Source organism: Elephantulus edwardii, unplaced genomic scaffold, assembly GCF_000299155.1.
Source record: "Elephantulus edwardii isolate Elephantulus edwardi_28Jun2011 unplaced genomic scaffold, EleEdw1.0 scaffold00121, whole genome shotgun sequence".
Lineage (NCBI taxonomy): Eukaryota > Metazoa > Chordata > Mammalia > Macroscelidea > Macroscelididae > Elephantulus > Elephantulus edwardii.
In genome coordinates, this window is record NW_006399871.1 from 6,571,787 (window position 1) to 6,586,405 (window position 14,619).

The window sequence follows — 14,619 nt, forward strand, 5'->3', positions numbered from 1 at the left end:
TGTGCATAGGGTCGCTATGAGTCGGAAACAACTCGATGGCACATAACAACAACAACATTTGAAGAAAAGAATGCCTGAAGATACATGAAAATACGCATTACCACTTTATTGCCCTTGGCTGCCAGTTTCAAGTTTGAATTAACAGGGTAAGATGATAAGTTATACATAATTTATTATCAAAGTACAAACATGATAAAAAATATGAATGTTAGTCTCCAGATAAGCAGACTAAGAACTGAATGTGATGAAGACCTGAAGCACTTAGCGAAGAAGATTAAAGACTACAGTCTTCAGTACTGATGACATTTCAATATTAAGAAACATAAACCCTTACAGCTGAACCAATAAGCAACATCGTGATAAGAAGAAAAAAGATTGAGTCTGTCAAAGATTTCATTCTACTTGGACCCACAATCAACACATATGGAAGCAGCAGACAAAAAAATCAATCAATCAATGTGATGCACTTGCCAAATCCACTGATCTACAGAATCTCTTTAAAGCATTAAATAACAAAGTTGTCATGTTAAATAACAAGGTACTATAAAGATTAATGGTATTTTCAATTGTTTCGTGTGTGTGTGAAAAGTGGAAAAGTGGATAATGAATGTTGCTGTTGTTGATTGCCTTCGAGTTGAGCATGATACATAGCGACTCTACGAACAAAAGGCGTGAAGCCTTTCTATAACTAGAGTAATTTTTCAAAGTTCATAGAGTTTCCAGGGGCATGTTGTTTAAGAAGTGGATAAGGAAGAATAAAGAAGAAATGATGCCTCTGAATTGTGATGCTGATGAAGAATATGAAAAATTCCATAAAATCAAGAGAGTTGTGTATCAAGGTTGTATCCTTTATTCATATCTATTCAATCTGCAGGATGAGAAAATCATTCAAGAAGCTGAACTTCATGGAGAATTCAGTGTTGCGAAGGAGGAAGATTCACCAACAACCTGTGTTAAGCAGATGACACAACTCTACTCGCTCAAAGTGTGAAGGACTTAAAACAGCCTTTAATACGAATTGCATCTTAACAAGAAAACAAAAGTCCTCACAACTGGGGTAACAGGCATCATCAAGACAGATGGGGAAAAGACTGTAGTTGTCAACGACTTAATCTTATCTGGATCCATAATCAACATCCTTAGTACCAGAAGTCAAGAGGTCAAAATATGTTGTTTGTTGTTGACTGCCTTCGAGTTGAGCACTCATAGCGACCCTATGAACAAAAGGCCTGAAGCCCCTCTACAACTATCCACATTTCTCAAAGTTAGTAGTTTCCCGAGGCATGTTATTTAGGAAGTAGATGCTACTCCTGCTTTCAAACCTGTCATCGTATTGTTATTATTCTTTTGTGTCATTGAGCCACCTGCGATGCATAGCGACCCTATGTACAGCAGCTCTGGACCCTTCCCTGTCCTGAGCCAGTCTCACTAATTCTGACACACCAACCCCCTTCGCCCCAGTTACTTGTCTCTGAAGCACAACAAGTAACTGAGGAGACCATGTCCTGGATTAGGCGCACCTTTGTATCTAGACTGACATCGTTGCTCTTCAGCACTCTGGAGCGTTCCATGACAGCAGATTTTCCCAATGCAATTTGTTTTTTGATTCCCTGACTGCTGGTGTTAAGAATGTTGATTGTGGATCCGAGGAAGCTGTAACTGCTAACAACCTTAATCTCTTCTCTATCTAATATGGTGCTGCCAATTGGCATAGTGGTGAAAATCTTTTGTCTTCTTGATGTTGAGCTTCAATCCATATTGAAGATTACAGTCCTTGACCTTTTGCAGCAAGTGCTTCAGGTCTTCTTCAGTTTCAGCAAGCAAGGTTGTGTCATCTGCATAGCACAGGTTGTTAATGAGTCTTCCTCCTATCTTGATGCCACACTCTTTGTCATAAAGCCCTGCTTCCCAAATGATCTGTTCTACATAAAGATTGAAAAGGTATGGGGACAAGATGCATCCCTGACACACACCCTTTTTGATTTTGAACCATGCGGTGTTGCCTTGCTCTGTTCTGAGGACTGCTTCTTGGTCCAAGTATAGGTTTCATATAAGCACACTCAAGTGTTCTGAGATTCCCATTTTTCTCAAGGTTAGCACGATTTATTATAATCCACAGAGTCAAACGCCTTTGCATAGTCAATGAAGCACAGATACAGTTTCTCATGGTATTCTCTGCTTTCTGCCAAGATGCATCTGACACTGGTAATAATGTCCCTAGTGCCACGACCTTCTCTAAACCCAGCCTGTATTTCTGGTAGTTCTCTGTCAACGTATTGTTCAAGTCTTTTCTGAATCATCTTCAGCAGGATTTTGCTAGTGTGTGATATTAGTGATACTGTTGGATAATTTCCACACTCTGTTGGGTCACCTGTCAAAGCCAACTCAACAGCACCTGACAACAGGATTAGTCTGTTTGTAAGCCTATAAACATATTTTTAAAATATCAAGAAAAAACTATTCATGCTTCAGTCATTAATTTTTTCGTTGTTGGAAAAAGCAGTTAATCAAAAGGAAATGAAAACAAAAGAATCTCACAAACTTTAGAGTATTTTTTTTTAAAAAAGAAACTATTATAAAGCAGAAGCATTTCTGTATGGTAATTAAGATTTATGTTAGACCTTAAAGATAAAAATAAGTATCAAACAGGAAGTTACTTCACTATTTTTTTTCATTGTTGCACATTTTCTTCCCTCCCTGTCCATCCTCCCTCCCAGCCCACTTTGCAATACATTCCTTGTTCCAGACTGTTCTCATAAAGAGAATGCCTAATCATATATTCCTTTCAGATAGCTCCTTCCCTCATCTGTTCTAATGCAGTATTCATTATCTAGCCACTCTTCTCTCATTCTCTCCCCAACCTCCCCGATGCCTGTCCTTCAGCAAAATTCTGCAGTATTTGTTCTTTTGTGACTGAGATATTTCACTTAGCATAATGTCCTCCAGGTTCCCCATGTTGTATAATGTTTTATGAGCTCGTTGTTTTTCAATGCTGTGTAATATTTCATTGTGTGATTGTATTACAGTTTTTCTGTCCATTCATTTGTTGATGGGCACTTGGGTTGCTTCCATTGTTTTGCTACTGTGAATAAGGCAGCAATAAACATTGTGTGCATTCAGTCTCATTAATTTTTTTAAAAGAATATATTCTTCCAATCACAGCAGAGGATTTGCCAAATAGAATCAGAGGTCAATAGAAAAGAAAAGGAAAATAAAAAGTGAACTATAATCTACTAATGCTCCAAATGACATCACGGGGCAATTACTGTCTCAGTCTCTAGAAAGATAAATTTATTTTATTTTAAAATATTGAGACTGATTATTTATCGTGTATAAGACAGTAGTTACACATGCTGTGTGTCATGAGTTGAAAGCAATGCACAGCTGACCCTCCAGCATGTTTTCAGAGGTAGTATTAGCAGAGGAAAAGACTGCCCATCCTTCCGTGGAGCAGCTGGTGGACTCAAACCTCGTGCCTTGAGGATCACTGTGCAGTTTCTGAGCACTAGGCCACCAGAGTTTCCTAACAGAAGACTACTGAACCATGACACACCAGCATATACTTTGGGAATTATGTCTACCTCTACTAACTTACTATTCGTTACAAACTTTGAAGAGAAGATAGTGCCTTATTTCTGTATTTTTCTTCTCCATGTGATGCAAATTCTTTTCAATTTACTCCACTCAAACTCACAGCAACCTGGTAGGAAGGAGCAGAACTGCCCTGAGGGGTTTCCAAGGCCATAATCTTTATAGAAGCAGATGACTCCCTCTTTTCCCCACAAAAGACTGAAGATTACACTGGAAGAGCCCTTCAAGAGGGAGCTGATCCAAGCCAAAGAAATTGTGCTTAATGAATTAACAAGATTTACCTAATACTCTGATCCTAAGCATTCAGAGTTTAACAAAAGGCATGATTTCCCTCTTTTTATGTAATTACTTAAAAATGTATCATTAAGACTGTATGTGCCATCAACATAGAAGTTTCCTGGTAATCCTTGTTTTGTTATCATAAGGCATTTGATGATCTATAGTATTACTAAATCTGAATTGCATAAACTATAAATATTGGGAAATCATGAAAGAGGTTTCCAAGTATTCAGAAGAAAATGTACAGCAATCTGGCCAATTTCCACACACTCTTGGCCACTTAAAACAACATTTCTAATTAGGTTATAAGTAAAGAGTATTTCATTATACTATTATGATTATGTTCTGCTTTTCCATTTCTAAACTGTAACTTTAAAAGGCGCAGGATCGGGGAATCTCCCTCGTAAACGGACAGTCCTGTGCTACAATATTTTCCCTGATTTTTTTTCCATCTCCCCGCACAGAATAAACACCCCATTCTACATGTGGGCGCTTACATGACTCATCAAACGCCTGACTAAAGGACAGGTATGTCTTTTCCCAGTACATTGCTTAACAAACACAAGTCAGAAATCAGCTCTCTACACAAAATTTTTCTGACACAGTTGGTAGGCATATTAGAGAAATTAGAAGATACTGGACTAAAGTCTAATAATCTGTCAAAGCTAATGTCTACACCAATGTAGTATTTCAGAACGTCTATTATGAATAATGTTAATCCTTAATCTTCATTTTGAGACTCCGAAATTATTGACATTTACTATTCAGTGTTGTTTGTATTAAGTGGGCCATTACTAAGACTTTGCAATCTTTTGTTACGGCATGTTCTTTGTCAGACTGACGCCTGAATTTGCTGGCCTGTGACTGGCATTCTGGAGAGCGAGCAAAACAGAAAAGCAAGAGTTGGTTCATCCAAGGTCAAAGAATAGAATCCTATTTCCAACCTTCCCCTAAACAACCTACGTTCATGATCCTAACTGTGGTTATCCTCAAATTCAGGCTTTTCTGACTATCTTATGATTCAAAAAATTAAGTCCCACAGCTGCAAAAAAAAAAAAAAATTATCTTTAATCAGCTCGTGGGGGCTTTTGATCTTAATGTTTACATCAGCATTAATGTACAACAGTTGAAGTGCTTAATTCAACAAAAAAATTCTAATTAAACCTCAGAATTGATAAAGCCCCATGTGTTCTAGGAGATAGAGGAGTTAGACAAAAAGTCTTGTCCACGATGAGCTGACAAAGCAAATACATAAATAACTGTATTAGTAAATCTTAGTGCCACAAAGAAAGTTTTGAGAAGTATCATGGAACTTTAGAGAAAGGAGATTACAATCTCTTTTTGGTTAGAGAAAGCCACATGAATTAAGACGAATTACAAGGAACATGTTTAAGAAGTAATGAAAGGCACAGCTTGGCTAATGCTCATGTTAGGACTGGCAAGCTGGGTGGACCACACTGAGTGCAGAGGACGATGAAGGCAGGCTGAGGACAAATAACAAAGTCACTGCATGTGGCCGTGCTACAAGCAGGACTGTGGCACTCGAGAAAATGAAAGTACCTCATGGAATGGGCTGTGCTCAGAGTACAGGAAAGGTATTATCAAGGCAACAATATTAACCCAACAATAGGCAGTAAAGGGAACAGAGCGCGTCCCAGCAAGGGGGCTCCCAGAGGCAGGCGGAACAGAGTGGAAAGGAGAGTTTGCAAACTTTCCATCTATTCTACCTGCTATGCTATCAGATTTGGTACTTCGGGGCAATGAGAGGGGTCAAAAGGTAACGCCACAGCTACCGAATTGGCTGCCCCAAAAGAACCTATCTGCCTGAAGAAAAATAGGGAAGTTGAGATGGGGGGCTGGGCATGCGATGTATTTGTTTGTCTGTCTGTAGGGAAGGAAAGGGCATATGAGGTCCTGGTCTGGACTTGTTAAGTTCCAGGAATCAGATGCAAATATCTGGCACACGAATGCTCAAGCATGAGAAAGAAAATCCTGTCCTTTCCTCAGACAGAATAAAAACAAAGGTGAAGTTGGGATCTTGGAAAATGGTTCTATTTAGGAAATAGGGAAAGGCAGAAGGCTCAGTAATAGTGATTCCAGGTCTGAGGAAGAAAAAGAACTAGACTGTCATAAAAGCTACAAGCCATTCGAAAAGGAAGGATCTCATCAGAAAGACACCCATAGGGATGGAGCCCAAAAGGGGAAAGTACTGGGAAATGAAAGGCCACGGCGTGTGGCACGAAGCAGTTTCCTGAGGTTTAAGTGCTCAGGTAACTAAGGTCTGGGCAGGGAAGATGGCAGCACGGTGAAGCCACAGCTTCTGAGAAGCCCAGATGAGGTGGAAAGGCAGCAGAGTCAAGTATTCGTCGGCTGCTAACCGAAAGGCTGGCAGTTCTAACCTACCAACCACTCAGTGGGAAGAGGACTTGGCTATCTGCTGTCATGACAGTTACAGCCAAGAATGCTGCAAGGGGACAGTTCTAACCTGTCACATGGGCTCACTGGGAGCTGGAGGAGGGGGAATCACCAGATGGCAACTACCAGCAAGAGAGAAAGCCACTTTTTTAATCTGAGTCAGAATCCACTGGAAAACAAATAGTTGTGGTGGTGGATTTTTATTTTTTGTCTGTTTTTCCACTAAAGCAAAACCCCAAGCCTCAAGCTCATTGCCGTTGAGCTGGAAGTGATTCACAGCTGGGCCTCCAGCAGCTGTCAATCACACGGAAGAGGAGGAGATTGCCCACCTTTCTCATGAGGAGCTATGGGTGGCCTGGAACCCCAGCGAGGCGCAGCCTTTGGGTTGTCAGCACAGCTCTGCATTGGCAAGGCCAGGAAAGACTGCAAATTACAATGTAATCCAACGGGGTGCTGGTAGACTACCTCTGGGAGCAAGCTGTGGTTTTTTCATGCAGTTACATCACTTTAGTTTCAATATGTGGCAACCAGTATGTAAAAGAGAACGGAACACTGTTCCACCCTGTTCCCTCCCCATGATCATTGCTATGTGTGAGCACACTGTCACAGGTCAATACCACTGAAGGTCTTCCTCCCTTTTGCTGACATCTAACCAAGGATGACAAAGTTCATCGTGGAGAGGGTGAAGCCAGAATGCTCCTTGGAGTCAAGGATTCTGAAGCTTCGTCTGACATACTTTGGGCATGTTGCAAGGAGGGACTGGTCCTTGGAGAGGGACATCATGTTTGGGAGAGTGGAGGGACGGCGCAGGAGAGGAAGACCTTCAATGAGATGGATCGATTCTGTGAGTGGTGGGAATGAGTGCATTTGAGACGGCGAGGTTGGCACAGGATAGAATGGCGTTTAGGGCTCTTGTACATAGGGTCGCTATGAGTGGCAAGCGATCTGATGGCACATAACAACAACAACCACCAAGGATGATGTTCTTCTCTAAGAACTGGTCCCTCCTGACAACACTCCCACAACGTAAAGGTGATGTCTCACCATCCTAACGTGCAAGGAGCAATTTCCAACACAGATTTTTCCCCCCTTTCTTTCTTTCAGCAATCCATGGGGCGGAGGGGGGAGAATCCCTTCTTTGTAGCATTTGATGATTTCCATGGTACAAATACGCCCACCGTGGCTGATTTCATCCTGCCAACAGTTGGGAAAATTCCTGAAAATTTAGCAATAGCTTGCTCAGGAAAACCAGCACTGAAAACTACCTCTTTTTCAGTCGATCCTAAAACGGGCAATTTTTATTATATGTGGCAGCTTTCCTGTGAGCTCAACTGATACTTAATCATTCTCTGGAACAATCTTGCAGTAATTCACAGAAGTCTGGCCTACTCTTGTTACATTTAGCTTTCTCAACCGTATTGCAATTGAAAAGGGTTGGATGTTGAAAACGAAAATTGTACCTAAGCACGTCTGTCTTCACCAAGAGAGCACAAAGGGAGAAGCCAGGGTCAGTATGCTCCAAAAAGACTTGACCTTTAGAACGGGTTCCTTCATTAACACCATTTCCCTATCTAAACCTGAAGTAGCTTCAGGATAGAAGACTTGATTCAAATTCTTCTTTTCAGTTTAGCTCTTGGGAGAATTAATGAAATGTCAGTAGTATAACAAAACAAACAAGAGCCACGCACATGTCACATTAATCCAAATCCAAGCAAGGCAGGAGAGCCATAAGGAAAAATCTCTTCTACCACATATGGATACCAATGGGGACTCCAATCCAGCCAGAGACTTGCTAGCAAGTGTCAGCAGGCTTCTGCAAGGTTGCTCTTAGATATAATAAGCCTATTTGGGGAACACCTACAGAAGCAGGGGCTTAGCAATTGGCCGCTTTCACTGCCAGCCTGCTTGGTATAATTCTGAATGCTATCCAGTTTAGCTGCTGGGCACTATCTGAATGAACTGTGCTCTAGGAGCTATGCAGTCAACTGCTCAGGGCTTCTTTAGAGTATGAATGACCTCGTCATCATCCAGCATCATACCCCTTTCATGTTTGGGCCCTGGAAGCCCAAGGCCCATCACCTTAAGACTAAAGAGTGCATCAAAAGCAGGCTCAGAAGCCAAGGATGTTGTGAAAACCCAGATGAGGGTAGGGCATTACTTTACCTGGTAGTGTCTTTACTTGTGCCCTTGTACTATCCTTCCCTGTAGTGACCAAACAAGAAAGTTGCTCATAAACCAAAACAATGGCTCTAGTCAATGGACAAACAAAACTCAGGGCTTTCCCCATATTTCACAATTTCCCCACCAGATGTCTTTCAAGGACCTCTAGAATCACGGTCTTTCATAGTATTTTTTATCACCAAACACAAACTTCTAGACATCCAAAATAGAACTGTTGTAAAAAAAATTATAAACACAAAAATGGAACGGGGAGGGGGGAGCAGAGTTATTAAAGTTTCCAGTATAGATGACAAGCCTTGAAAACCATGGCAGTATTATCGACGGCAACTTAATTCTTCCGCTACCAGTGGTAAGAAACCGCATCACGAACCAAAAGGCATGAGGTTCGAATCCACCGACTGCTTCATGGGAGAAGAATGGACAATCTCCTCCCATGCAATTTACTGTCTCTGAAAGCCCACTGGGTCAATTCCTACTGGGAACACTACTACCACCACCACCACCATCGCCACTGCTGACACAAGTATTATTCTAATAAACACATTAAGTTATTTACACGTAAAAAGTAAATATAAGATGTCAAATAAGACTGCTGTCTTACAACTTCATAAAGCTGCTCCTGTGTCTTCCTATTTAAAGAGATGCACCCACCCCTGAACAAGCAAAGCCACAATTACTCTGAGATATAGACACATAACTTATGGGAGGGGAGCACTTGGCAGCAAGAAACACCTTCACCTGGAAGACTAATTATTACTTCTGAACGTACCCATTATCTTACATGGCAATTTTTTTTTCTCTAAATGGGAGAAAGATGGACAATTGCCTCCAAGGCCATGCACAGCCTCAGAAACTTGCTGGAGGGTCAGCTGGTTCTACCTCAATGACTGAGTTTTACCCTATAATATATCTGTAAATGTTTCTTAAAATCAAAGCCAGGCACCACTCCTGCCAGCGCTCCTTTCCTTCACATCAGCTTGTCTCTCTGTTCACAGCCCTTTGTCTCTATAGCGTCTTAAGATGAATTTGGTCTTGCCATCTCCTACTCCAGATGAGCCCTGATAGCACAGTGGTTAAGGCACTCACCTCAGCTGGTAACAGAAAGGTAGACAGTTTGAACCCATCAGCAGGAGGCAGAAAAGATGGGCCAGTCTGCTTTTGTAAAGATTTACAGCCCTATGGAGTTCTACTCAGAGGCAGAACTTAAGGTATAGTCTTAGACATACCCAAGGACATATTTAATAGGAGGCGCCACTGAGCAGTTTCTACTAGCCATTCCAGTTTGGCTGACACGTTACAACTAATACTTTAGTATGTCAGAGCCTCCAATCAGCGTATAAAGAGAAGATATTATGGGGTGGGAGAAGATGACTTTCAGCACATCAGAAATCAATTTTCTTTAATGAAAGCAAGAAAAGTACAGCTGCAAATTTCACAAAGTGCCATAGTACTTAAAGAGAAAAAAAAAAAAAGATTTACAAGCTGTTTTCATATTTCTGAAGTTATCAAAAACATATGTGTCAAATGTTTGGAAAGGGATAGAATTTCAGAACTTGCTACCAGGCACTGTTTCCCACAGATATGCCTCTGATTTTACTCACTACCCTTGGTATCCGCTTTCAGGAGATCAGAAGATGATGTATTACACTGAGAAAGTCTGTAGTCAGGGACCTCTCCAAAATTCCCGAGGGCCAATGATATCAATTTGAGGACCAAGGTGCATCTGTTTCAGGCCATGGTCTTTTCAATCACTTGCTATGCATCTGTGAGCTGGACGATGAAGAAAGATGACAGACGCAGAATTGACGCCTTTTGAGCTGTGGTGCTGAAGAAGAATCCTGAACATCCCATGAATGGCCAAAAGAACAAACAGAGAATGTCTTGGAGAAAGGACAGCCTGAGTGTTCCTTGGAGGCAAAGATGATAAGGCTTTGTCTCACATACTTCAGACATGTTGCTAAGAGACGCTATTCCTCGGAGAGGGACATCATGCTTGGAAAGGTGGAGGAAGGTGGGCGAAAAAGTCAGGAAGACTGAACCAGGTGGACAGACACAGTGACTGTAGCAGTGGACTCGAGTGAGTCAGAAATTGTGAGGATGACACAGGAGAGGACAGGGTTCAGATCTGTTGCTCTTCTGTGGTTCAAAGGGTCACTATGGGTCATACTCGACTTGACAGCACCATAGAATGTCAACAAAGAATGGCTTGCTATTTACGGCCTCTGAAAGACACCCCCGCCGGTGGGTCGGCGATGAGTCGCTTCCCACTGGACAGAACATCACAGCAACACAGGGTCGCGGAGTCAGAATCCACTGGATAATAGGGGGGTCTGGGTTTGGGATCTCGCTCCTGTTGGGAAGCACAGCCCCTGCCTCCAGTCTTCAGAGCGGACCAGCCGGGGCAGCACCTTGGTCCGACCCGATGGACCAAGCACAGCAGGGACCTACCTGGAGACAGAAGGGGACAGGGTGACTCGGCAGGGAGGGTCTGCCCAGCGCGGGACACAAGGCCGGGGTCCGGAGCCACCCCTCGTCCCCGGAGCGACCCTTGGAGGAGAAAGAGGTGCCGGTTGTCCGGGTCATCGTGCCCGCCGCCGGTCACTTACACAACAAAGGGGCGGCCCCTCAGCGCCTGGGTCACGACGGCCTCCCAGCGCCGTCCCGGCCCGTCCCAGACACCTGCCCGGATCCGCTCTGACCTGTGACCGGAGGGAAGGATCCCGACCGAGACTCGGACGCCGCGATCCCCTAGGAGGCCGGTGGCCGCCGGGCACGTTCGGTGTTCTCGGCGTCGCCCACCGGGGAGCCCCCCCGCACTCGGGGCGCGCAGAAAGCACGCGCCCAAGTGCTTCTGGCCCGCACTGACCTCTCGCCGGGGTCAACCGAGTCCATGGGCTCCTCCTCGGCTGCCATGGTCGCCACCGCTTTACAGACTCAACACGGGGCCTCGGAGCCCGCGGACAGGCCGACTGGGCCACCAGGGGCCGCCGCTGCCCTTAAGGGCGCCACGCCCACGCATGCGCCGTCCGCCCCCTCGCGCGACCCGGCGACGCACTGAACTTGCCCCGCCGCGCTCTCGCCCCGCCCATCACGCTCTGTCCCCGCACATCACGCTCTTGTCCCCGCCCCACCGACGCGCTTACGTCATCCTGCCCTACGCTGCCCCGCGTAAGGCTGTCTGTTTGCAGGATTGCTTTAGTTAGGAGTTGGGGATGCTTAACCCGCGGTTAGGGAGGCACTTCAGTAATGAGTGTATTAATGCATCATCCAGCGAGTCCTAACTGCCAGGTGCGGGGCCCTGCGTTGGCACTTGGTGCTACCATGGAGACACAAGTGCAACTCTGCCCCGAAGAGACAGGATAAGCCATCTGGTGGATTGCTGCAATGACCCGTGGAAATGCTGAAAGCCAGGTGCTGCTTGGTCTCTCCTTGTGAGTAGGTGGCGAAGACGAGAGGGCAACGCACAGGGCCCGCCGGTCACTATTTACAGAAGTGCGGGGCACTGCTGTAGAGCTACAGTAATGACCAGAACCCACTCTTCGCCCCCGTATACTTCTCTCTCTGCCTTTCCAATTCAGAGTTGACTCTCCATCTGGTTTTCCAAGGCTGTATATTGCAAGGGGAGGAGATTGCCCATCTTTCTCCCACAGAATGGTTGGTGGATTTGAACCTCCACAGCTCCCTACAGGGTTCACCACCCGAGCTCCATGTACTTGAGAAGAATGAAAAACATTCATTGTTTTGGCACTGAGGGCTCTCTTTGAGAGGGAATCATTAATAAGACATTTCTTGACCACAAGCCTTTTCTTACCCATGAGATTAAGCCTCCAACTTGGTAATTAAACAGTCCTTACCATTCTCTGGTGGCCTAGTGGCAAGAAGCTGCGCTGCAAATCCCAAAGGCATGCGGGTTCGAGGCCATCAGCTGCTGCCTCTGAAAAACTGCGGGGAGGTTCAGTTATGGGTCTGTTCCTACTCTAGGGTTCACAAAACAACCCCCAGTATTCATTTATTCGTAGTCACGTTATGCATACTACGCAGCCACTCTGGTCTAGGTGCTGGGAAATGGCATTAAAGTAGGTTCCTACCTTTATGGAGCGGATTGTGTCCACTGAGTCAAGTATGACTCAAAGCGACCTTATGAACAATAGATCTGAAACTTTACCTACCCTGTGCCGTGCTCACAATCTGACACACTCTAGCCCGTAGCTGCAGTTACTGTGTCAATACACCTGGTTGAGGCTCTTCCTCTCTCTTGTTGACCCTGCATGATGTCCCTCTCCAAGGAAAACTCTCCTAGCAACATGCCCAAATGACATGCGATGAAACTGCCGTTCTTGCCTCCAAGGAGCACTCTGGCTGTACCTTCTGCGAGACCTTTCTGTCCTCTTGGCAGCCCATGGGATATTCGGTACTCTTCTCCAACACCCTGGTTCAAAGGCTTCAATTCTCCTGCCATCCTTTTTCATTGTCCAGCCCTCAGCAGCATAGCAAGTGATGGAAAAGACCATGGCCTGAATCAGGCACACCTCAGTCCTCTAACTAAAATCATTGCTCCTCAATAATTTGGAGAGGTTCCTGAATAAAGACTTTCCCAATGCAATGCATCTTCTGATCTCTTGACTACTGCTGGTACCAAGGGTGTTGATGGTGGATCCAAGTAAGATGAAATCATTGACAATATCACTTTTCTCCATCTATCATGATGTTGCCTATTGACCCACTGATAAGGATTCTTATTTTCTTGACTTTGATATCCAGTCCACATTGAAGGCTGCAGTGTTCGAACTTCTGCAGTGAGTGCTTCAAGTCCTCCTCACTTTCAGAAAGCAAGGTTGTGTCATCTGCGTACTAAAGGCTATTTAATGAGCATTCCTCCAATCCTGATGCCACATTCTTCTTCCTAGAGTCCAGCTTCTCGGATAATTTGTTCAACGTACAGATTGAATAGGTATGGAGAAAGGATACAACCCTGACACACTCTTTTCTTCTTTTTAAGCCATCTAGTGTTCCCTTGCTCTATTTGCACACAGCTTCTTGGTCTAGGTATCAGTCTGTTATGAACACAAGTATTCTGTGATTCACATCTTTCTCAATGTTAGCCATAACTTGTTATGATCCACACAGTCAAATGCCTATGCATAGTTAGAAAAACACAAATAGGCATAACTATGAAATAGATTCATAAAACTATGAGTTGGTTTTGACTCAACTGCAAACCACAAGTAATAACAGACAGATGTGTGTATTTTATAGAGCTTAAGTTCATATATTAAGGAACTTTGGTAATACAGTTAAGCTCTAAGCTGCTAATCAGAAGATTATCTGTTCACTCCTACCCAGTGGCTACATGGAAGAAAAGAACTGACTGTCTTTCCTGGCAAATTTTACATCTTAATAAACCCTTTGGTTGAAGTTCTACCTTGTTCCACTGGGTCACTCATTATGAGTCAGAGTCAATTCCACTGGACACAGCAAGCTCATAAGTGTGGACTCAGTGTTTCTCTCTTCTCTGCACAGCAAGCTCATAAGTGTGGACTCAGTGTTTCTCTCTTCTCTGCTGTTTCATCTTTTCTGCATCTCTGGCCTCTGAGCCTTCGTAACCTCATTGCCTCTGTCAACCACCTGGCACTCGGATTCTCTGTGTTTTGTAATGATCATGCTTTTTAAGTGCATATTCTTGAGCTTCTTCCCATCTGCATCAGAAGTTCCTTAGGAACAGCGATGTGTTCTGTGTGATTTTTAAAAAAACAAACAAGACACTCATCATGCCAGGGGCATAGTAATTCCTAATAAAAATTTTTATCTTATTTGATCTAATTCATAAAAATATCCTAAGGAGTATTCGTTAGGTATTGTCAAGTTGGAACTGACTCACAGCTACCCTCCAGGGACTTTTTAGAGGCAGTAAATCGCATGAGGGGAGATTGCCCATTTTTCTCCCATGGATTACCTGATGGAATCCAACCTCAGGCATTTGACTTGGCAGCTCGACTTCTCACCACTAAGCCACCAGAGCTAGATTATAGAAGCACACTTTGCTGAGAAGTGATGGCATATTCAAAGCCTTGGGATACCTGGAAGACTTCTTGTTGTTTTTGATTGCCTTTGAGCCACACACAACCCATAGTGACCCTATGAACAAAAGGCCTG

At 43.9% G+C, this 14,619-nt stretch overlaps 1 protein-coding gene across 1 annotated transcript in view; it reads right to left on the reverse strand.

Annotated features, from left to right (window-relative positions):
- Positions 1–11,385, reverse strand: part of LOC102875823 (1-acylglycerol-3-phosphate O-acyltransferase ABHD5-like) — a 45,042-nt gene extending 33,657 nt beyond the window's left edge. The window contains exon 1 of the mRNA XM_006892980.1: positions 11,333–11,385. Within this exon, the coding sequence (XP_006893042.1) occupies positions 11,333–11,379 (47 nt within the window). The 5' untranslated portion in view covers positions 11,380–11,385. The remainder of the gene's footprint in view (positions 1–11,332) is intronic.
- Positions 11,386–14,619: the final 3,234 nt, after the last annotated feature.